General features: G+C 41.1%; 1 protein-coding gene across 5 annotated transcripts in view; it reads right to left on the reverse strand.

Annotated features, from left to right (window-relative positions):
* Positions 1-5119: 5119 nt before the first annotated feature.
* The window catches only part of CACNA1F (calcium voltage-gated channel subunit alpha1 F), a 55441-nt gene continuing 35327 nt past the window's right edge, over positions 5120-25233 (reverse strand). For all 5 annotated transcript variants that reach the window (XM_087925807.1, XM_087925806.1, XM_087925805.1 and 2 more), the window contains 16 exons: positions 22287-22415; positions 22006-22071; positions 21396-21487; positions 20064-20223; positions 18787-18914; positions 17748-17844; positions 17553-17655; positions 16845-16946; positions 16319-16449; positions 15947-16087; positions 10945-11156; positions 10687-10818; positions 9509-9672; positions 8833-8945; positions 7205-7519; positions 5120-6527 (listed from right to left, as the gene is read on the reverse strand). In XM_087925807.1, coding sequence (XP_087781933.1) covers positions 6216-6527; positions 7205-7519; positions 8833-8945; positions 9509-9672; positions 10687-10818; positions 10945-11156; positions 15947-16087; positions 16319-16449; positions 16845-16946; positions 17553-17655; positions 17748-17844; positions 18787-18914; positions 20064-20223; positions 21396-21487; positions 22006-22071; positions 22287-22415 — 2397 coding nt within the window. In that variant the 3' untranslated portion in view covers positions 5120-6215. The remainder of the gene's footprint in view (positions 6528-7204; positions 7520-8832; positions 8946-9508; positions 9673-10686; positions 10819-10944; positions 11157-15946; positions 16088-16318; positions 16450-16844; positions 16947-17552; positions 17656-17747; positions 17845-18786; positions 18915-20063; positions 20224-21395; positions 21488-22005; positions 22072-22286; positions 22416-25233) is intronic.

Consider the following 25233-nt stretch of genomic DNA (forward strand, 5'->3'; position numbering starts at 1 on the left):
CTCTGGACACCTGCATAACTGGATAGAAGCATTCCTGTCAAACAGACAACAAATGGTCAAAATTGGGAGCGTCCTATCAAATTCTGTACCTGTCAACAGTGGTGTCCCCCAAGGCAGTGTTCTAGGACCAATTCTCTTCATACTCTACATATATGACCTCTACATATATGACCTCTGCAACTGCATTCTCTTTGCTGATGATGTAAAGCTATTCAACACCACCGACAATACTGCTATTCTTCAAAAAGACCCCGACTATGTATCAGAATAGTCAAACAAATGGCAACTTCAAATCTCAACAAATAAATGCTCTGTCTTACATATTGGCAAAAAAAATCAGAAAATAAAATACAAGCTGAATAGTCAAGACCTTGTTGATGATCCAAACTCTGTCAAGGTTCTTGGAGTATTCATCTCTAATGATCTAAGTGCTAGAGCCCACTGTAACTACATAGCCAAAAGGGCATTAAGAGTTGTTAACCTAATCCTGTGTAGCTTTTTCTCTGGTAATATCACACTACTAACTAGAGCAGTGATGGCTAACCTATGACACGCGTGTCACTCGTGACACGCCGAGGCACTTTGACTGACACGCATGTTGGTGTGGGGAAAACCTGCACATTTAGAGGCTGCCTGTGCTCTGCTCCAATCCCTGCTCCCTGCTTGTTGTGTGTGGGCATGGTGTCACCGCTGCCGCGAGATCTTTGCAGCAGAGAACCAGTTTTAACCGCCATAAACTGAGGTTTGTCAGTTTCATTACCTCAGGAACGCTACAGGAGGAAAGGAGATCCATGAGGTTCACAGCCCTGTAAGGTGGCCTTCCAATCCCCACATCCTGCACCTGCAGCCCTGAGACCAGGGAGACGAGTTTCACAGCCCTGTGTGATCACCCCAGCCCAGTCCGTCATAAACATCGCAGGAGGACTGCACCACAACAACCAGACACAGTGCTCACGATAAGCAGCATCAGGTGGCTGTCCTGTAAGTGCAATTAATACTAAAATCTACATTTCTGTCTTTGTGGCTCTCCCTTCTTCTCTCACACTGTAAAACGCTTGGATGTCTAGTCTGCAGCATTCAGCCCCTCTCCAGCTCCTCTAAGCTTTAATTGCCTCCATAGCACCTCTTGCAGTTCTTGCTTCTCACCATCATCACAGAGCACCATGCAAACCCTCCAAAAAAAATCTCCAAAACTTTTAACTTTTTGAACTAATAAATATAATATATTAAAAATATAACTCTTTCTTTATTAGGGCTGCAAATATTACCAAATTATTGATATTTCTTGAAGTGACACACGACCCGAGGAAGGCTACACTTTTTCCCGATTTTCGACACACCAAGCTGAAAAGGTTAGTCATCACTGAACTAGAGCATACAAAACATTTGCTAGACCAAGACTTGAATACAGCTCATCAGTCTGGAACCCACATTACGTATCTGATATTAGTACAGTTGAGAAAGTCCAGAAATATTTCACAAGAAGAGTTCTCCACTCCTCTACTCGTTGCAGAATACCTTATGCCACCAGACTTGAAATTCTAGACCTAGACAACCTAGAACTACACCACTTCGGTCTGATTTATAGTACATAAAATTATATATTGCAATGTCCTACCTGTCATTGAGTACTTCAGCTTCAACCATAACCATACAAGAGCACACAATAGATACAAACTCAAGATAAACTGCACCAAACTTGATTGCAGGAAATACGACTTCAGCAACAGAGTGGTCAATGTCTGGAATACTCTTCCTGACTCTGTGGTTTCTTCCCCAAACCCCAAAAACTTTAACCTTAAACTGTCTACTATTGACCTCACCCCTTTCCTAAGAGCTCTGTAGGGGGCATGCATAAGCACACCAATATGTCTACCGCCCCTGTCCTTTTGTTTCTTTTTTTTCTTATATGTATCCATTTCATGTATTCATAACTATGTTTATTCTTATACCTGTTATCTTATAATCGCTTGACAAAATAAAATAAAAAAATAAATCATAAGCTTCCTAACAGACAGGAAGCAGCAGGTTAAGCTAGGCAGAATCACATCTGATACCTGTACAATTAGCACAGGGCCCCCCCCAGGCTGTGTGCTTTCTCCACTTCTCTTCTCCCTATATACCAATGACTGCATCTCAAACAATCCATCTGTTAAAATACTGAAGTTTGCAGATGATGGAACAGTGATTCATCTCATTCGAGACAATGATGAATCCGCATACAGACAGGAGTTAAAGTTCTCCAGGAGTGAGAACCACACCATCCTCGTTGGGCGATAGATGATAGACGCTATAGAGCACTGCACACCAGAACATCAAAAACATCCTCAAAAAAGCACAACAAAGAATGTTCTTCCTGCGCCAACTCAGAAAGCTCAAACTGCCCAAGGAGCTGCTGATACAGTTCTACAGAGGAATTACTGACTCTGTCATCTGCACCTCTATAACTGTCTGGTTAGGTTCTGCAACCCAACAAGACAGACATAGACTTCAGAGGATAATTAGGACTGCAGAAAAAAACAATTACTACCAACCTGCCTTCCATAGAGGACCTGTATACTGCATGAGTCAAAAAGAGGGCTGTGAAAATATTTACAGACCGCTCACATCCCGGACATAAACTGTTTCAACTCCTTCCCTCAAAAAGACGCTATAGAGCACTGCACACCCAAACAACTAGACACAAGAACAGTTTTTTCCCAAACACCATCACTCTGCTTAACAAATAATTCCCTCAACACTGTCCAACTATTTACAAAGTCTGCACTACTATTACTATTAATCTTGTCATCACTCCTTATCACCCATCCCCTCCCACTTGTGACTGTATGACTGTAACTTCGTTGCTTGTATCCTACAATTTATATTGTTTCCCAGTATGATTTGATTGCTTATTGTACTCTATGACTATTATTAAGTGTTGTATCTTATGATTCTTGACTCTTGATGAATGTATTTATGCATTTGCACCAAGACAAATTCCTTGTGTGTCCAAGCACACTTGGCCAATAAATAATTCTATTCTATTCTATTCTATTCTATTCTATTCTATTCTATTCTATTCTATTCTATTCTATTCTATTCTATTCTATTCATTTGATATCCCTTTAAATTTTAGCTCAAACTCTAGTGGTTCTATATAGAAAACTTATTTAAAATGTTACCCACATAATTTTGTAAATTTCAAGGGATAGTTAGCATTACTTATGAACATATTTTGGATCTTTGATAGGTTTATGTGAACTAAATATGCACTAAAACTGGTCTTTGTTCTTGGGTAGCAAACTTATGCCAGAATAAATAATTTTTAATGTCAGTACTCTCCTTCCCTCATAAGTCATCCATTAGAAAGGGCCCTGTGTGGGTAAGTCCAAAGCTAATATAGGTTCGATTGAATTCAAAATGGGATCATACTGCCTCTACCTTTCTCTTCTGTGTCTCTGCCTATCTTGCTACCTTGGAAAGGACCTCTCAAACATTTGAATTGAGGGCTTTTAAACCTGGGTCGGGGCCTTCATACAACACCCATGTTATCCATATGCCTTTTGATGGTAATACAAAAGCTATTTAGCTCAAAGGCCCTCTGGGATCTGTTGGTACAAGACATTGGCTCATCAATTAAACATTGCAAAAAGCCAGCTCAGCCGGAGGACTTCCTCTCACCCAGGGATACCAGAAGTCTTCCAAAAGGAAGGAATATCCTCCTTTTTGTCCTCAAGCATAGCCTTAAAATCAAATATTGTCTAGCTTTCTGAGTATCTTGGTTTTTACAAAACATTTGTTTTCACAATAGTAGTCATCCAAAATTTGATCCATTTTGACCATGTACATTGTTTGCTTCTTGGCTTGCCTTGTCTGTTAACATAGTGGCCCCCAACCTTTTTTGTACCACGGCCTGGCACCGGCACCACAAAATGATCCACAGACCGGTACCGGCATCAGCACGCACGACCAAGGCAAGGCGAGCCGAGCGACCGGCCAGCCAGCCGTCCCCCGCTTCTCCCCGCCACCTTCAACTCCTCCTTTGTACCTTATCGTGGTCGATGGGCTTTTCAGGCTCTTTCTTAATCTCCTCCTGAGTAACACGAGACTTCACTACCATTGGGACGGCTCTTCGTTCGAAGCCGCCCCCCCCTTCGACGAAACTAAGGCGCAAGGATTCCTTCAGCACCCAAATGCCACTTTCCAACCGACAACTGACAAGCTCACCCGGAAGCACTTTCTCAAGCGCTGTCGAAACAAGATGGTGGCGCCCAAGCAAAATAGGTGGCCCGATACAAAATGATCCAGGGACCGGTACCGGTCCGGGGCCCGGTGGTTGGGGACCACTGTGTTAACAGACTTGGTAGCCTATATTTACGTTATGCACTCACTGATCTCTGCAGTTGGCTTCAATTGAGACCCTTCAAATCCACAATCACCATAGTCAGAAAATCTCATAACCAGTCATACATTTTTATGGTGAAATTTGAAAATGTGTTGTCAATTCTAAATTATCACTAGATAATAATGTTCTTGAAAATAAAGATTGGTTAGAAAAACATTTCAATTTAAAAACTGGCCTGTCTGATGCTGGGAAAGAATAATTCCATATACATGTAGGCCTAAATAGCTACTTTCCTCCAGATTTCCTTTTTCATGATTTAAGATGCAAATAGGCAAGAAATTCGAATATACCTGCCCCCATCAGTGCTGTCAAACTAAATCCAATAGCCGCAGCTAGCTTGGGCAATAGTGATTGATGCCGAGAATTATAATGGTTGAGTTATAATCTGTGGAGGAACAGGTTTTCCCACTGTAGGCGAAAGAAGAAATTCCATCCAGCTACAGCAGGGGGGAAAAAGGGAAGCAAATCCACCCTTCCTCAGCTTTACTGGCATGTTTGTTCCTTTTTCTTCATCCTCTCCCGGAACTGTTTCCATCCTGCTTGATCATTAAAAACATTCTGTATTTTGCAGAGCTTTCCTTCTCCTCTTTCTCCTTAGAAGTAAAATAATGATAAGGAGAAAAAAAAAAATCTGATTCAGGTGAAATATTATGGCCTGTCTTTCAGTTTTAAGGCTATGCACTCTATAAAAATATTCAGGGGGCCTTTTGAAATGAATAGGGAGATAAAATAGTATTTTAAGTATGTATATTTTTTAATAATACAAATGTGTGTTTTCAGGGGACCCTTGGTCTTAAGAAGGTAATTCTACTTTGTTTCGCCTTGCAAGGAGGACGTATATTTATTAACAAAGACCAACAGCCTCATCTCCTTCTTCTTTTGCATCCCTTTCTGCAAATGCAGAAAATTACATCACCTTTATTCAGTTAGCTGGCTGTTGAATATGGGTAACTTGGACAGCTTCAGGAAATTAGATGAAAAGTTACCCATTTTTAATTTAGGGAAACCATAGGATTTCCTGGATTGGGAGGTTAGTCTGCTATGTATGGCAATAGACATACGAAAATCTTCTATGACCAATAGATTGGATCAAGTAACATCTCACACAGTTTCATCATGACGGTCTTCTCTTTAATACTTTGGATTCCCACCCGCAGATAACTTCCCCCAAATCATTCACATTCTTTTAATTCAACTGAATATACTAGGAGGAACTCCAGAGGTTGTTCTGGATTCTTTATTATATAAAGCCCAGGATACCAATATCATTTGTGGGATGTTGACCTCATTTATGATTATGGGAAGCTGGGAGAATACAGTATAAAAGCTGAAATCCAAAGTATCTGGAAGGTACCAGGTTGGAAAAGCAACTATAAAAGAACTGGTTGTAATTAATATCAGGGAAAAGATGTTAGAGAACAATTTACTTTTTCTCTCTCTTTTTAATATGATCTAGCAAAATAACTTCCCATCCCAGATCATTTAAACAATATCTATTGTTTTTGATGAAAAAATACAACTAATTGTATGGGAATGACTGTTCAATTCCAGAACCCTTCCTTAGAAGAAAAGGGTCAAGGCTGCTGTTTCTGTACCATTTTTGGAAGAGCCAAAGCCTGGAAGACAAAGAGCAGACTCCCTAAATCAGGAAAGCTTATTGTCCAGTCTTTCTAATAATTGTTTCTGCTACAGTCAATGTGGGGATGGCGTTTGATTTTTTAACCCTGAACTCCATTGTTTTTTTAAACAACTACAACCACCACAGTAATGTTCTGAACAGTTCTGCAGCCACTAACTCTTTGTGCCCTGCTGGGAGGGCATTTCTTGGTCAATAAGTGGTGATGCAGATCATCTCATCAGCCAAGTCCTCTTCCTCATGGGAACGGAAGCTTTCTTCATCACTATAAACAAGGCCTAGACTCTCAGCTCCACTGTGTTCCCCATCGCTGCTATACAGAAGGTGGCTTCCACCACCTCGGCTGCTGCTATCGCCACCAGCAGACTTGCGACTCAACAAGTCCGTGGCAGCACTTTCCATTTCATCCAGAGTCATGTGGCATGCATCAGCAATCTCCCGCTTGGTAAAGGCCACAAAATTTGGGTCCTGGGCGTACTCGCCTAGGCCTTCGGAGATGAGCACCTAGGAGAAAAAGAAGAAAGGTGAGTTTATGAATATGGTCCACTGAGAGGTCAAATAAGATGAGAAAGATCGCACTGCTCCACCCTGGTCCTGCCACTGCTCATCCATAAGGCAGATCAATATGATCCCGGCATTATACCTGAAACCTGAGACATGAAAAAGGATAATTTACTTGCAGATAATTTATTCCAAGGTTTCTCAACAAGTGGAGATCTAGAATGGAAGACTGGTAATTGTTTGACTATTCCCTAAAATACTTTGATCAAGCATTCTGTCCTATATTCAGTTCTGGATGCTGGAAGTGTACCGAACTATGACTCAGTGAAATCTGTCACTTCTCAGCCTTTGAAAGACTTTATGTAGCAGAAAAGGCTACATAAAATTTATTTGTAACAATTTGAATAAGTTTAATATAACGCAACTACTGATTAACATTGTTATTTTTCTTTACTTTTTCATTTGCTTTTGATTTTTCTCTCCACTCTCTTAAGTTTAATTTCTTCCTGTTTAATTTTTTGAGGCTGTATAATTTACATAATGAGAGTTTAAACAGAAAGAGGTACAGTCTTTTTATTTGTGTTACTACTTGTGTTATTGCTCATACAACTTGTATCTTTAACTGTGTTAGTCTAAATTACAGTACTTGAAGGAAACAAGGAGACCTGTCCCAGACTCACCGCCTCCACCAGACTGTCTGCGCTGCCAGATCTGCCACCGGAGCTGTGCCGGAGTGGGCTTGGAACCTTGAGGCTTCCATAGGTGTGGCAGGTCAGCTCGGCTTCATTCCTGTACCAGTGAGCCTGCGACATGGGTGGAAGGCTGCTGCTATTTTTTTCCCAGCTGTATCCTGGCACCCTCTCCTCCTCCACTAGGATGAGCGGAGCATAGAGCAGCCGGCCCCGTTTTGGAGGTGTGGCCCATGATTGCGAGGAAGATGTTGAAGTGCGGCTGCCACTGTGCCATGAGCTATACTTGCCGTAGCCCTGGTGGGACTGAAAGAGAAGGGAGATGCAGTCAGCCTAATGACAATAATGCTGCTGTGCTTTTTAACAGCCTTTCCATTTACAAAGTAAAAGGCCAGTTCAGTCTTTTGACAGCTTGAAATCCAGAATCATTGTGGACACGGCAAGGCCATCTCAAGTTGACACGGTCTTTTCCTGCCCTGCCCACAATGATTCAGGGTCTGGAACTGTATCTGGGGAGCTTTTCCCAATCAGTGAACAATTTGAAGCTAGGTGAAGAAATGCTCCAAGGAAAAGCAGAAGCAGCTCGGTGTGCTTCCTGATAGGAGAGCAGAGTGGGAGAGAAGAGCCATGGAAATTCCTGGGATACCCCAGATAGATAAACCGTGTGTGTTCCCTTTTTTCCAGGTTGGAGATCTCAAGTTGTTTGGAACCAACCTGCAACAATTTTTAGCCAGCATCTGGCAAGATATTTGGGGATTATATCCTGTGGACATGAGATTGGAAAGAATGGGTATAAATAGTTTGATGCATGGTACAATCAAATAATGGAACAGTCAACAATAGGAACAATGTTAACCTGGTTTGATCATAAAACAACCATATTACAAGTTCAATTACTGTCATGTATTATCTGTGAAGAAAGGCGAACCATTACAGAAGAGCATCCTGAAGCGTTCAGTTGAGTGACATACAACATGACTGTTAAAATGGACACAGCATTTCTTTCAGCTAGGAGAGGTCAAACTCAGGGGCGGGATTCTACTGGTTCTGTCTGGCTCTGTAGAACTGGTAGCTTTGAAGAGCAACAGACATAGAACCAGTTCTGTGTCTGCTTCTATTTTGGCCCGTCCGGCCTTTTACTTGACCTTTATTTCCTGCTTTTTCAACCTCACTGTTTTGTGCGGCACAGCTGCGGTTGAAAAAGCAGGAAAAAAGTGCTTTTTCAAACGCTGCGCACCCGCATGCAGCGCTGCTCAGCTGTCCAGGCAGCAAGCTGATGTTTCACACGTGTGCGCAGCGCTCATCAGGTGTGTGCGCGCAAAATGTAAATCACCAAACCGGTAGTTACACCAGTCGGATCCCACCCCTGGTCAAACTGGTGTGGGATGTGTGTGTGTGTGTGTGTGTGTGTGAGGGAGGGAGGGGGGGGAGAGAGAGACCTACACCAGTTTTCAGAGTTCAGGTTCATCCCTACAACACATGAAGCAATCTTACTAGAATGTCTGTCTCATAAACAGTCCTCACATACTGAGAAAAATAGGGAAGGAACTCAAAGAGCGAAATAATACTGTTTTCTAAGTCTCTCTTTTAAAAAGAAGGCTCTGTCCACGTTCTTTTACCTGCACGTGTGTTCGGCCCAGTGGTGCCTTTTGGTGGTAGGTGCCTGGGATGGGGATGTCATCACAGCTGTCTTGACGCTGCAGGCACTGGATGCTAAAGGCTGGTTTGCGGTCTGCCCAAAGAAGGAAAGTGATGGAAGTGAATGGCAAGCAGGTATTAAGTGGCCATTGGCGCAGGACCACCTTCTACTAGTCCCGTTTAGCTTAGCCAAATCTCCTAGTATTTATTCATTCACTAAATGTGTAACAGTTCCCTATCATAATTTTAAAAAAAGCTAAACATAGCATGATTACACACTTTTCTAAGACCACAAGAAAGAATGCAAGTGAAAACAGAGTGGATAAAGTAACTCTATAGTTGTTTATAGCTATCCTAACCCATAGACTATTCAACTGAATTTAGTTCTTCACTTAAAAGCCTGTGTTTTCAAAATTTCCCCATACGTTTTGAAACTGTACTGTTTCCAAATTTAATACTATCTCCTGTTCTTGTCCCCAGCCTGTCATCATTCATTGGTCCTAAAGAGACTGAATAGACATTGTTGCTTCATTTGTAGATACTGTACACATTTTGTGGTGTGATAGATAAATATTCCTGCAACTGACAGGTTTGCATAGTTTCTCCCTCCCTCTTCCAGCTACTCTCCACCTGACACCAAATCCCCATCATCCTGACCTGCGGGAGTGGCTGGCAAGAGGCGCCGGCGCTTGGTTTGCCTGCCATCCAGTACTCCTTTGATGAGTCTGCTGTTGACCCGATGGGAGAGCAGAGGCACAGTGCCCCCGTAGCCACTCTGCCAGTGATGCTGGTGGGACTGAGGGTTGTGCCGCTGAGACTGCCTGTGTGAGAAATGCAACCACATAGTTCAGCCCATTATGTGGATTATTCCCAATAATTGGGAGCGAATTAAGTGAATGTGTGAAAGATCACCATGAACGTTTCTCAGATGAGACAACTGGGCATTTTTATCTGAGTGGCAAACTCACCTGCTCAGTTCCAAGGTAGTTGAGTCAAGTCTGCAAAGCATAAACTGCGATAGCAAAAATAACCCCTTCATCTGCATAAAGTGTCTAGAAACAAACTGTCCTGGATAAAGGACACAGTCTGGTAAACTAAGGTCAGGGATTATGATGTCCTGACCATGAAGAGAAAACAGCTTGGACTTTATCCAAGTCCAGTCCAGGTACAAAAATAGGAGGGCCAAAGCCTGCTATTCAGAAAAGCAGGTAAGGTGAATAGTTCAGTCTATCTGAGCAAGTCAAGCAAGATTTGGGATACACAGATGAGAAACATAGCTCCCAGTATTTGTTATATTGAAGATTTTCATGCAGAAGCAGTGGAGTACTTCTCCCAGATCACATTTATTAGCTCTTAGGGGAGATATTCATGCCTCCTGAGTACAACTTTGCAGACACAGTAGCTGATCTTGCAAGACTTGTACTTTTGCATTGCCCTTCTGCTTCACAAAGTTATTTTCAGGAATCTGGGGATTATGAGGTATCCTCCAAGTCAGACGTAGGTTTGGAAGAACGAGAAGGCTTAGTTTTCCCCCGACTCCATGCTCAAGATCTGCTCTTCCAGGTGAGAGGACATCCTCAGAGTGTCCTGCTCATCTGACCTTTCGTCTCTTCTGGTGAAAATATCCAGAGGGACCATGATAAGAGTGCAGACATGGCATTGGAAGAGACATAATTCATCTACTGGATAGTTAACTAAAAACATGGAAGTGGAATACCAAGAAGCAAATCCAGTTTCCTTGTCATTACTTGCAAACAGAACCAATGCTGCGGTACAATACTGCACTACTATGCCTCAATACTTACTTGTTGAGTAACACAACAAGTAACACTTACTTGTCATGGGGGGGCAGGTTTTCAGAGTCTTCCTCCCGGCTATTGCTTCCCTGCTCAGCTGAGGTGTCCTCTATACAAAGTTCAGTTTGGTTAACTACTTCTTCTGCTGTTGGTGGGAAACTGGAGCGTTGCCTGGATAGAAATATATGGTTGGGAAGAATGATAGTCTCCAAACTCTTTCCCCTCCCGCAATTTACGGGAGCCCCACTGAATTTACAACTACCTTCTTTCCTCCCCTGTCATTCAACCCTTCTGCACCTGTTTATCCTGCGTTGAATGGAAACAACAGGCAAGTCAGCAGGCTCATCGCTGCCACTAAGGTTCTCTTCATAGGGCTTCAGCCCATTTAATGCATGGGAGGAGCTGGTCTTAGAGAGGTGCTGAGAGGCCATAGTCTTGCCTTCTTGTTCTGTTGGAGTCTCAGCAACTGAGGTACGGCGGTCAGGGGCTGCACTATACAACTCAGAACTCTGTAAGAAGGAAGAAAGGAAGGAAGTCTTGGAAGTCTTGGAAATCAATAATTTTCCTGTTGTGCATTGCTTTTCCTGGATAGCTTAGTACGTTATACGTGTGATCTAGCTAGATATTTTAAACTGGGCCTGTTCTTTCAAATCTATGTGTCAACCTCAGTCTTACGTTCAGAGCTTCTTTTCCTTTGTCGAATCTGCACACCTGCAGCTTTCCAGTCTTTGGTGTTTACTTGTACATATTGTATATCATTCTCAAAATAGCAGTCCTAATTATCACTTCTGTCATCAGACCAAACTGATTCCCCATCCTGACTGTCAAAGTAAAATCAATATCAGTTACACCACTGGGAAACCCAGGCCTTCAGAAAAAAATCATTTATTTACACTTATGAAGAATTGTGGTTAATGGCATCTTTTCAATTCATATGTATTTGTATGTTTCGCCCATGCCCTTATGACCACTCCCAGCTTCATCTGCTCTGTTTAAACTACTCTGGCAGCAAGCACCATCTTCCACAATCTTACACGCATTTAGATTTTTTGGGGAGGGGGGCATGAAGTGTAATTCTGGAAGGCTGCATTTTTTCATGGATTTAGCCACTGTACTTCAGGTTTCCCTGTATTTTCTTTGTACTGTTAACAATCCTCAGATGAAAGATAGTGACACAACAAGAGAAAACGTACGAGAACCCTTTTATACATTGCCCTTTGGGTGCCCAGATCTGAGATGTGACCAAAGAAACAACAAGACTTTTCAGAATGGTTGATTCCAGGTGTTCCGACTCATCCAACAGGATAGGAATGAAATTGTAAGGCATGACCCTTCTGGCATATGAATGTTTGTTTCATGGCTTTGGGGAGGAAAAGATCATGGAGCCCAGCTGGTATTTTCCCAATCAATGCTTCCCAATGATAGCAAACATTCTTTAAGAGAAAGGACTTTTTAGTAATTATCAGTTAAAGAAGAAGAAAAGAAATGCAGGGAGGTCGAAACAGGGAATCTAATCAATTATCGTAAATGTCCCTACCTTAATACATAAAGGATGAGCAACGTCAGTCAGGCATCATAGGACAGAAAGGCAGGCATGATAAAAGAATGATTACAGAAACACAGTGGGATGGCTTGCCTCAGAGGAACAGCCAACCTCAGAGAGAAGGCAGGATAGTGCTGTGTAAAAGGAGTGAACTTCCCTATAGTTGGTCTAATGGACTGATGGTAATACAAGTGTTGAGAGCATCTGAGTTAATATAGCAGGGCAAGCTAGTAGAAACAATAACTTGCTATAAATCATCAAACTAGCCCGAAGAGGAAAAAGATTCACCGAAATCCCAATACCCCTTGATGTAGTTCTGAAGGGAGGTTTCAACTACTTATAGGTTTCTATTGGGAGATAAATTCTACCAAACGTTAAGATGTCACATACTTTCTTTACTCATCCTTAGTGATAATTTCTTTTCTCAAATGATTGAGGTAGGCATTAAGGGATCTGCTATTTGGGATTAACCAGGACGAGATGATTAAGGATATTAAAGTGGTAGGAACTTTGGGAGCAAGTAACCATGCATTCCTACAGTTTTAATTAAAAAAAAAGTTTCATTAAAAAAAACAACTCCAACCATGGATAATAGAAAGGCAAATTTTAATGAACCAAAAGAAATGATAAGAAAGGTGCTATAGAAATAAAACCTTAAAAGCAAAAAATGTAGGTGGCTGTGACTTTTTGAAAAGGAAATTAAGAATTGCATAGCCTCCAACAATACTAGTAGGGAAGAAAACTAGGAAACATCTAAAGATGCCAATAGCCAAGCTATAGAATTCAAGAAGGAACTGATAATAAAAAAGGATACTTATTGGAAATCAAAGGAACAGCTAACAAGCAAGGATCATTTACAATATTTCAAATGAGAAGTGTAGGAATTCAGATCACTGGAAGGTGTCTTGAAGGCAGTGCTATGGTTGCTAAAAGTTAGTAAGTATATGTCAAAAATAGGTCCTGCATTTCTTGCAAATCTTGCATTTCTTGGCAAGGTAACAATGCTGAGGATGTGAGCTTCCCATCTTTCAGCAACCTTTTTGACAAGGTTCCACACAATGTTTTCACTGATAAACCAATAAAAGGTTGTTTAGATAGATGACACAGTAGGAAGGTGGCCCAGGAAATGCAACCACATAGTTCAACCCATTATGTGGATTATTCCCAATAATTGGGAGCAAATTTAATTGAATGTGTGAAAGATCACCATGAGCATGATGGTGGTTAAATGGCTGGCTAACTATAACAATAAGCATGAAATGACATGAACACTTGATCTGGAAATTGGAAAGCAGTAACCTATGGAGTCCCATAAAGATCAGTCTTTCGGACAGTATTATACAATATCTTTATTAATGACCTGGATAATAGGTGGATGAATCAAAATTGGAAGGTTTGGTCTCTATACTCAAAAATACAGAATGTTAGAAATCTGAACTGAGAGAAACAAGATGTCTTCCAAAAGGGAGAATTGCAATGGATAACATTAGGAAATTTATGGCTGTGCAAGATTTGTGGCTTTGCAAAAACTTCATAGAAGGAAAAGGGCTCAGTCACTGAGAACAAGCTAACATGAACCAGCAGTGTGAGACAGCTGCTAAAAGAGCAAACATAGTTATGGGCTTCATCAAAAGAAGCACTGCACAAAAGGTACATCAAGTCCCTATCTTATTCTACTCCAAACTGGAGTACTGTGTAGCAACAAAGATAATATAGGAATTTGAGGATATGTCTACAATAACAGATTAAAGAAGTTTGGAGAAAAGATTAAATGGGAGACTTGATGCTGATTCAATATGTTAAAAGGTACCATAGGGAACTTGTTACTATCCACAGAAAGTAGAACAAAAATAATGGCTACAAGCCGCACCAACCTAGATTTCTTTTAGATACAAACAAAAACTTCCAAATGGTAAGATCTGTACAACAGTGGAACTGTCTCCTTATGGGTTGAGGGTTCTCTATTTTGGGAGATTTTTAAGAGTATGGACCCCCTTGAGACTAATTTAATAAGTTCTAATACAAATTGCAGAGGAATTATTTAAAAGTGCTTGTAGTGGCTTCCAATTCCACAAGTCAATGATAATCCAGTATTCTAGGCTTTGAAGCTGGAGAAGAAATTGTAATGCCCAAGCTCAGAACTCATAAACTGAATATGAAGCAATGCGATCATGAAAAAGAGAATGAATAATGGGTGTCCACAACGAGGGTCTCAAAAAAGTATAAATGGGAGCCACAATCATACAATCACATGCTTTTTACATGTATGGTTGTGGCCATCATTTTGACTTTTTTAAACCCCTTTCTGTGAACAACCTTGGAATAATCTGAAATAAATGCAGACTTTGCTCATTCACAAAAAAATAATTGCTGTATATTCTTTAGCTGCAAACCTGCAAGGAAAAGAGGACTTCAGTCTTAAGGGAATAATTTGAGCCATATTACTTTTTTTAGAAATCAGCCATTAGTATGCCATGTAATAGAAATTGCCTCCTGGTTTGTGTGGGAGGGGAACTAGGCAAGAAATCTTCAGAGGAATGTCTTCAAAAAATGATCTCCAAATTCTTTTGGGGGCTTCATGCAAAATAAGAACCGTAGTCTCTGGCTTTCTAGCCCTATCAAGCTAGAGACACATTATAAATCTGCAGACAGAATTATTATTCCCTTTCTCCAACTATCTCAAATTCTCTTCCCTTCTGCAGTTCATAACACCATATTGTACGTGCATCTGCTCTCCTAGAAACTTAGCAGCAACCTTTTTCAATTTCAGCACAGAAGAGTAGGTGTGGAAAAACAGAACTGGCTAAGCTGAATTATCTCGTTTGCAATTAGCTTGAGGGGCACTAGGATTTGACTTTCAAAATAATTCATCTTTTAAAATCTATTCATGTTAATTCCATGTTGAAATCTGTCTTAACTTAGATAACAATATTGAACCAAATCACAGCCAAAGGAAAATCAATGAGCAACTAGTGCTCCAGGGATTACAGATCCCATGCTCTAGAGTGGGTTTTGACTTTTGAGGTATGCTTGGCTATAATTCTCAGCTTATCAGAACTTTTAGTCCATACATTAGAGGTGTGCCATGGGAAGCTGTGCTAAAACTAGCTGTATGGTTAAAGAAAAAGCTGGACCACCCAAACCAGAAAAGAAAGTTAAGCATTTTTTTTAACCCCGGTTCCAACAAAATTCTTCTCAAACGGAACATTTGATTATTTACTACATTTATATCCTGCTTTCTTTTTGTAGAAATATTATCTTTTAGAATAGAAAACTCTGTGTGATGGATTGAGTTGAGAGAGATCACCAAGCCAATTTTCATGACTTAAGGGAGAACTCATGATTTCCCAGCACCTTCTATGTCAAACATAGCAAAACATAGGTTTTACTATGAATATGAAGCTAATTATACTCCACTCCAAAGAAGGTTCCAATAAACAGCAGTCTTGTTCTAGGTTAATAGATAATAGCAATCCATACAGTGGAGACCTTGTTCTTACTAAACTGGCAAAAAATGTTTTCTCACTTCAGAGGTAACAGAGTCACATGACTGGATTCACATGAGTAAAAGTTCCTCCATGCAAAAATATCTTCTGTAAATAAAAATTTAAAAACCTAATGTGTCAGAAAGTGTTCCAACCTAGCATTCTTCCTAATCTATTTTCTTTTCTTTGAAGAAAAATCAATAAAGTGCCACGTAACCTTTTCACAACTACAAATTGGCTTCCTTAAATCCAACTGGAACAAAGGCTTTACCTTGTAAATGGCTGTCTCTTCCTCAATGATTTTCTCCTCAACTTCTTCTTCTTCTTCCTCCACCTCCTCTTTTCCTTCCAGGTCACAGGACATTGCTCTGCGGATCTCAGGCCCTAGAACTTGTAAGCAGCTCAGTCCAGCCTTAATGGGGAGAGGTCCCAAAACAAAAGGATCAGCTATCTGTGTTTCAGGGCCTCTTCATCTGACCATTTAAGGCAGGGGTCTCCAACCTTGGCAACTTTTAAGACTTCTACACTTCAACTCCCAGAATTCTGGCGGAGGAATTCTAGGAGTTGAAGTCCACAAGTCTTAAAGTTGCCAAGGTTGGAGACCCCTGATTTAAGGGATTCGTCTTAAAAGTGGTAGAGTTACCTGCAAGGCGGAGGAGTTGCTTGGGGACCCATCTGGTCCAAACAGTCCCTTTTCTTTCCGCTTACGGAATTTACGGAAATAATCTTGGATCAGAAATGTGGCATAGAATTTTCCTACAGTTATCTCTTCCCCTGCCAGTGGAAGATGCAAGCGTTTAGGAACCTGTGATTAAGTTCAAAGCATTCATGTTCCCCTAAAAACTTTCAGATGATGTTACAGAAATGTTTCACTTTTTTTTAAACTACAAGAGAATAGCACCACTGTTCTTGTAGTGCTGAGTGCATTTTGTTGTTTTCAAGGATGACTTCATTTTGCATCGAGAACAGTCATCAGCAAAATTTTGTTTTTGTTACACCTGCAGAATCTTAACTAGTGCAGCACCAAACAAGGCTTAACAGCTGTTCAACTCCTGTGAATATTTAAGTGGCCCATTAAGCTAACGTAATGTTTAATCTTCCCTCCTCTCTTGACTTTCTGGAGACTTGACAAGATAGTGATTTGACAGAAAAGACAAAGGAACACTAACCTTCTGCAACAGGTAACACCTCATCCAGTAATTTGGGCTTGGTCCGTTTCCAGATCTTTTTGATGACAGAACGGAGTTCCCTATTGGCCATATCCAGGTCTCCTATAAGAGAAAAGGAGAATGAGATTTTATTCCTGATTCTTCTACTAAGCAATCTAAAACTATCCCAAGTAGCCTTTGGAATGAAGAAAAATGAATAGTGGGAATACAGTCAGATGGAAGTGAAATGAATTAGGGAAGAAAAGAAAATGAGGAAAAAAACAAATACTTCTGGTTTATATATATGATATATAGCAGTCCCAGCCTTATTCCCATTGTAGCCCAAAACTTCTGGAGAAAACCAATTTAAATGGCAGGCATAAAGCCTTGGGAAAGCTGTCATTATCATTTGTGTTAGTAAAACAGGAATGCTGGCTCTTGAAAATAGCATATTAGGACAGCCTTAAAACATATGATTCTAAAACAGCTGTATTATTTTACAGTATCACATATTCATCTCATTTCTTTTTCACTACTCCAGCAAAACAAAAGCAAGAGAAAAAGGTGAAGAGAAGGGTGGAGTCTTTCTGCTAATCATGGGGGATAGAGTAGGACATAGGAGGAGCTGTTGAGAACAGAGAAAAGGCTTGTGGAAGCTTAACTAGAAGCCTGAAAACAGGAACTATCTTCATGTACAAAATGCTTCCCTGCTTTAAATTAGCGCTTTACCTTCTGTCTTGATCTTTAGTGATGTACGCACCAGAGCAAAGAGGGTGGCATTGAAAGTGACAGTTCCATCTGAGTTCAATGGCATGTTCATGGCCACCAGCCTCTAAAAGACAGGCAAATTAAATCAAGAATCCTTGTAATCTCCTCCCTGTTAGTGGTCACAATAGTCCAGACAAATCTGATTTTTTCACTTACTTTGCAGGCCACTCGGTGGGGACAGAGCTTCCCAAAACCCAGAGGTGGCTGTATCCGGCGCAATAGAGTCACCACATCCAGATGCTTGATGTAACCTCTGGAAGAGAAACCTTTCTTTATTTGAGCCTTCCTCTACCTGATCTCCTTTAGTTTTGATGGACTATTCCCATCACCTCCAGTTCCCATGGTGAATGGGAAAATGTGAAACACATATCATTAAAGGCTGCAGGTACTCTAAATTAATCTGCATGAAGATAAATTGCATTTTCACATGTATTAAGCACACGAATAGCCATTATAAAGGAACAGAATTTAAAAAGTATAGATTTAAAGTATAGATTTAAACCAGAGGCCTATTAATTCAAATGTTTACCAAACAGCAGCATAGAAAGTAATAATCATAGAAAACACATTTCAAAGACCATTTTAAATCAGAAAGATATAGGAAATGGACAATGTTGCTACTAGGAAAACACACTTTGCCTTGTCTCCATGATGTTGCTATTATTTTGTCTGAAATCCATGAGGGAAACAGACTTAATCATCCTCTGCTGTTAAAGGTGTGTAGAATCTTTTAGGCCTTGTCGGCACTCAGCATCCTGGTGAGAAATCAACTGACTGGGACAGGAGAGGGTCAGCAACTGGGATATCCGATGTCACAATTACAGGCCTGTGCCAATTTCAGATGGATGGAGAGTCATCCAACTCAGCACTGAGGAAGGACCCTCAAATAGTAAAATCATGATCCAGAAATGATACAGTATAAGCTCCTCAGGCAGGATTACCACTTATATTTCACTTTCAAAATATTAACTCAATATATAATCTACAATGCCTTTTGTGGTATGCATCAAAACTATCGAAAGAAAGTAATATTCTTCTAGTGTCTCTGGTAACAGTAGAACACTAGAAATTGTGCAGCTTAAGAGAAGTTAAAGATTCTCCTTATTGTCTGTGATGGGAAATTCTGGAAGATACTGCTACTATTTCCAAAAGCACTTGCTGAAACGATTTCAATGAATGGAATCAAGTTTCTTACTTGGCAGCTGGATCATATTCCGACCAGATCCTCTTGAACTCATCCAGGTGGTGGGGACCCAGAATGGACCAGTCCCGAGTGAGATAGTCAAAATTGTCCATGATGACAGCAACAAAGAGGTTAATGATCTAGTAGACAAAATGAGTAAGAGCAAAACATCAGAAGCAAGGAGCTTGATACTGTGAAGGTTATTTAGAAATAAGTCCTGTTGGGCTCAGCAAGTGTTCATAAAACTGTAATCAAGTTGAAGAAAAGGAATGGATGCCAGAGGGACTTAGTGAGAGTCAGCAGCTCTTTCTAAGGGTCCTTGCTTTGATTTAGGCTTGGAACATATGCAATAACACAACAGAAAGTGTGCCTTGGAATAGCTGTCATCTCAGTATTCTGGTCCGTAATTTGCCTCCCCTTTGGCTGGGGATGAGGGGAGCTATAGTCCACTGTATTACATTTGACTGAAAGACATTTAGTTAGAGAACATTGCTTGCCCACAGTGTGCTTTCTTTTCAACAAGGATAGTATGCCCCAGTGATGGGATCGAAATTGGGTGTGGCTTGGTGGGTGTGACAGGGGAAAGGATACTGTAAAACCTCCAGTCAGAGGTGGTATTTGCCGTTCTCCGAACTACTCAAAATTTCCGCTACTGGTTCTCCAGAACTGGTCAGAACTGCTGAATACCATCTCTACTATGCCCCATACTTGGGATAGGAGGTCTTTTTGTCAGGAAATGTTCGTGAGCATCAATCCTCCTCATTTTAGCAATTAAGCCTGGCCCAGTGGGGAAAGGAAATGGGATAAGCCACATACAGAACATTGGTCTGAGCTTCAGTAATGATGCAAGAGCCACATGAGAGGCTGAAATGGCACATGACAGTGCTGTTGCTCCTGCTGCTATTGAGTAAGCAGAGAAACAGGAGAAGCACATTACAGGATCCTCTCTGTGAGACAGAGATGAAACAGGAGCCAGCGCAGGAGAGCAATTTTAAAGAGACAAATTGCAGGAATAGAGATAGCTAAGCTGCACCCACTCTGGCTCCCAGCTGTTCCCTTGCTTCCAATTGCAGAAACAACTTCAAAGATGACACATATGTTCTCTGAGTTAAGTCTATTTTCAGGTAGCACAACCGGTGCATCAAAACGGACATGCGTGGTGGGAACCAATGTTTTAGTTTGTCAGTTATGAGATGGATCTTGGCTCTAAAGAAGAGGGGCTGGGTTGATAATCTAGAATCCAGGTGCTAAATCGGAAGAACAGAGGGTACTTTATGTCAGGAACTCACCAGGAAGGCACACAGCATGAAGAAGCTGATGAAATAGACAATAGCAAAGTTGCTACCACAAGTGAATTCCTCCCCAGGTTCAAAATCAGACTCAGGGTCACAGCGCTTGCCAGGCAAGCTGGCTAGCATGATCTCCTGCCAGGCTTCCCCTGTGGCACACCTGGAGGGACAAGATGGGGGGAAAAAACAGGTTGAATTCATCCTGCCAGAACAGAAAGAATGTAAGAAAGTACGGAGCGAAAAGACAAAAACAGCCCTCTTTAAATTTGTTTGGGGGACAATTTAGGAGACACACCCGATGGAAGTGCAATGCTGGAGGAAAAAAAGACTAAACCGAGTCAAATGCCATTAGATCTAAGATAGGAGACAAGTAGGAAATCCGAGGGCTGGAAGTTAGCCTGGGAGAGTATGGCAAGCTCTTCCGTTCCATGACAATAAATGTGCCCATCTGGAGCAGTCAAGCTAATACTGATGGAATCTATTTTTATTACATTTTAGGAGAAAAGACAGGAAAACTGATACAACAGATGTAATAATAGACTTGTTAGAAATAACCTGTGATGCTTTGAAGCACTGTATGTTTTGGTAAACTCACTGACTGCATCCACTGAATCACCATTCTAGAAAAAGGAGCACAACTACATTCCTACTATTTATATATTATTATGTATATTTGAAAAGTTCCTTTGGTGCCTATTCAACTTGTTCTCCCCATACCATTCTTATTTTTGTGGTATTAAAGGGGGAATAACCAGCTTGCCGGGATAAAGTAATGCTTTGATAAATGTTGTCTATCCCTGCTTCCAAATACCAAAAGCTTGCTTTTAATTTTGATTTATTATAAACCTGAATTGGACCAAACACTCAGCTGGGAGTTCTTCTGACATTAGAGCAATTAATCAGTGGAACAACTTGCCTCCAGAAGTTGTGAATGCTCCAACACTGGAAATATTTAAGAAAAGATTGGATAACAATTTGTCTGAAATGGTATAGGTTTCCTGCCTAAGCAAGCGGTTGGACGAGAAGACCTCCAAGGTCCCTTGCAACTATTCTATTCTATTCTATTCTATTCTATTCTATTCTATTCTATTCTATTCTATTCTATTCTATTCTATTCTATTCCATTCCATTCCATTCCATTCCATTCCATTCCATTCCATTCCACTCCACTCCACTCCACTCCACTCCACTCCACTGTGTAGTCATAATTTGTGAGTTAGAATTTAATTTGTGAATTGGCCCAGATTCTGTCAGCCCTTTGGAAACAAGGAAGGAAGAAGTCATTTGCTTATTTTCTCCCAAATTAAGAAGGAACAGGAGAAACAGAAATACCTGAAAAGCAGCAACACAGCTTGTGGAAAGGTCTGGAAATTATTGTTGCGATTGATGGCTGTACCATCTTGCATAGCTATTTTGCCAAAGGTCTGAAAGACAAGGAAGCCAATTTCAGGTCGTGACAAGACACAACAAATAAAAACTCTAATGTAAAATGTTTCCAGGTGCACATAATTCAGGCTTCCTTGCATTCTGTCTCCTTTATAAGATCAGAGAATAAAAACTTTATTTCTGCTATGTTGCTAGAAGTGCAGCTGGATGATGCTTCTAGAATATAGCAAAAGCTAATTTTCTGGCTCCAACCTATTAAGCTCTACCTTAGATGGCAGTAAATGTTTCTTGGGGACATTATTTAATCTGCATGCTGTAGAAACATAGGTAGTACTTAGCCTGATTGGAACACCTACACACATCCAAATATCTGTTGCATGCACATCGTTGCCTTGCACAAAGAAAAGAATCAAATCTTTCAGTTCTGATAATACAGGGCCTCATACAAAGGTGCAGAATTCTAGCTCCTACCCCCATGAAATGCCTACAAGTCACTCAGGTTTGTTCAAAGATTCATTTGCAAGAAAAAATGCAGCGAGGAAGATTCTCGGCTCACCTGCATGCCAATGACAGCGTAGATAAAGAAAATCATGGCAATAAGGAGGGCCACATACGGCAAAGCCTGGATGGGAAAAAAAACCAGTAGTGAATTTGGAGAAATAAGTCTGCAGCCGGGGCTAGATCCTCCTGGTTTGACGCAAAACCAGTGTTTAATGCTCCTGTTAGCACGTTTCCCAAGCATGTTCTTTCCTTCCTACCCCGCTAGAACAAAGTATGCAGCAGTTTTAAGTCTTAGATTTAAGGCAACGGTTACTTTCTCATCATTCCCCTTCTGACCTGGAAAGATTTGATGAAAGTCCAGAGGAGGGTACGGATACCCTCACCTTTGCTGAGGAGCTTGACCAGGCGCATGACACGGAAGAGGCGGAAGAAGGTGATAGAGATGCGGGAACTGTCCTCTGAGCTCTGTGGAGTTGAGGGGAATGGGCTCAGCAAGAGGTTAGAACAAGCAGCCCCGTAATAGAAACACATGTGTACACATCCCATAGGGCAACATACTAAATCCACCCCACCATCTTGCTGAATCTGTACAGCTTCATCTAGTCCTGTAATCAGCTTTCAACTGGGAGCAGCAGCCATGACAGTGATGGCCTTCTCCTGTATTCTGCTCCAAACAGTAGAGTTTAGAGGTATGACGTTGCCATTGTACATGAGGCTCCCGTTTAGTTATCATAATCAACACATGCATTTTGTCAGACAAACATAGTTATATATCTGCAAATACATGGGAAGTAAGCTCCATTCCCTGGGCCACCAGCATCTACCTCCAGGAAAGTCTGAGCAGCCCACAATCCCACAGTATATTGGGTATAGCTATGACTCCCCCTGCTTGCACAGCTAGCTGCCTGTTCTGTTCTTAGTCCAGACAGTTCTCTGGTCTAGGATTAACAGAACAGAGCTGAGTAGTTGCTAGGCAACTGTGCCACTTTCCTTTTTCCTGCCTCCATCTGCAGCAAAGATGGAGGTCCCAGAAAAAAAAGAAAGATGAAAGGAAATCCTTAGCTATAACTTGAGGCAATGGTACCAGTGGAGCCAAATTGCCATTATTCAAGACCAACCTAAAAAATAATAACATTGCATGTATTGTTGGCAAGACCAAAATGATACCCCCATACTATTTATTTAGTTATCTTTGCCCAACAACGCCTTGCATTCTTTCCCAAGCCCTCCACCACTTTTCTTCAGTTTGGTCCATTTAGATTCCCCAGCCAGTGCGATCCCAATGGGAACTTCACATCTGGGAGGCACAAAGTTATACGATACAGTGGCTAGGAATGATTTCTCTGCCATGTATATGCTTATTTGCTTATTTTATATGGAGTGCCCCAAAATACATATTTACAACACACATTGATACATAGCATCTACTAAACCCTGCCTGAATTTAAAGACATTTATTTTATACAGTAATTTACAATCCCTATAATAGGCTTGTCACATCAACATTTATAACTTCATGCTTTATCACAGGCCTGTTTCATTCCTTCTAGCCCAGGCGTTCCCAACCCCCGGGCCACAGCCCACTACCGGGCCGTGGCCTATTAGGAACTGGGCTGCATGAGTGGTGGGCTGGCCTGCGCATGCACATGCAGCTTGACTTGTGTGAGCAGTGGGCCAGTGTGCACTTGTGTGCCCATGCACATGCCAGCCCGCTGCTCCCGCAAGTCAAGCTGCATGTGCATGCGCTGTCCTGTCCCTTGTGTGACCTGGTTTCCCTTCATCCTGCCCCTGTAGCCAGGCCACCAAGGTTGGGGACCACTGTTCTAGCCTACATCTCTGGCATACATCTCTGGCATCTCCAAGGAGCTTAGAGCAAGATCTTACTTTCACAACCCTTGAAATAAAGCAAGTAAGAATGACCCTGTGAACTGAATGAGGATTTGAACCTATGCCTTTCTTCTTGTAATTTGGCAGTCTAACCACAATACCAAATCGACCCCACTGTGGATTTTGTCACAGTCATTGCTTCTATAAATACATAACTCAACTTTTCGGATTCATGGGGTAATATCTCACACTATAGCTTCCTTTCTGTTGGAGGGAAGGAATCACAACATGATTGAAGATATGGTGGAGGTACATAAGATCAAGCCAATTTTGTGTCTCATAATATCTAGTGCATGAAAGCAGCAATGCAGACAATATACGAAGGAAAAAAGAAATAGGAGGATAGAATCCAGAGATAGAATCCAGAGATGAGTAAATAAAAGACAACAAATTCAGAAAATAAAAGAACTTTGGAACATATTATACACTGTATATCCCCAAAACGTATTCATTTCTTGCATAAAGAATAACTACAACAAAACATGGAATAAAAGCTCTGAAGAAAATTGATTTTTGTTTGCTTTGTGATTTCAAGGTTCAAATCTAGCCTCAGTTATGAAAAATGAATGGTTAATGTTGGTCAGTCATTCTCTCTTGCTGATCATTGTATACTGAGAGAGAATTGTTGATTATTTGGAGAATAAAAGGAAAGGGGACCTGTGTAAGCTTTGTTAAACTCCTACAGAAAAGGCAGGCTATCCATCCAACAAATAATATAGTAAATAAATAACAAAAGCAAATTCTTAGCCTTTGTGACAGCCAGGAGCTATATTTGAATTACATAATCAGGGGAAAAAATATCAGGTGTAATAGTCCTTTCAGTAAATAACCACTCAACATGGGGCTGCTCTTGAAAAGTATCTGGAAGAGTCAGCTGGCGGAAAATGCAGTGGCATGGGCAGTTAGCAGGGGTGGGATTCTACCAGTTCACACCTATTTGCTCGAACTGGTTGTTAATATTCTAAGCAGTTTGGAGAACCGGTTGTTAGAAGAAATCACTGGCCTAATCCTGTAAGGAAGGCAGGAAGGAAACATTCTGGTGTTGCTTACAGAAATTGCCTCTCCATTAACTCTTATTACATTCTTGGCACGACTAGACTTCCTGTCCCAGGAACATCTCTGAAGTTTTTTTTCCCCTTCTTTGCTGGTACTTTGCTTGTGTGGAGTGACCATTCAAAGTTACAATGGCACTGAAAAAAGTGATTTATGACTGTTTTTCACACTTATGACTATTGCAGCATCCCCACAGTCACGAGAGGCCAGGTGAGGAGATGCGTGCCTCGATGTGAGTGATATTGAGTTGGCCACGCCCAGCCAGTCATATTACCACCAAGCTACGCCCACTAACTAAGCCATGCCTACAGAAATGGTTGTTGAATTGAATCCCACCCCTGGC

The sequence above is a fragment of the Pseudonaja textilis genome, chromosome 2 (assembly GCF_049901715.1).
Source record: "Pseudonaja textilis isolate UNSWEBS1 chromosome 2, rPseTex1.2, whole genome shotgun sequence".
Taxonomy (NCBI): domain Eukaryota; kingdom Metazoa; phylum Chordata; class Lepidosauria; order Squamata; family Elapidae; genus Pseudonaja; species Pseudonaja textilis.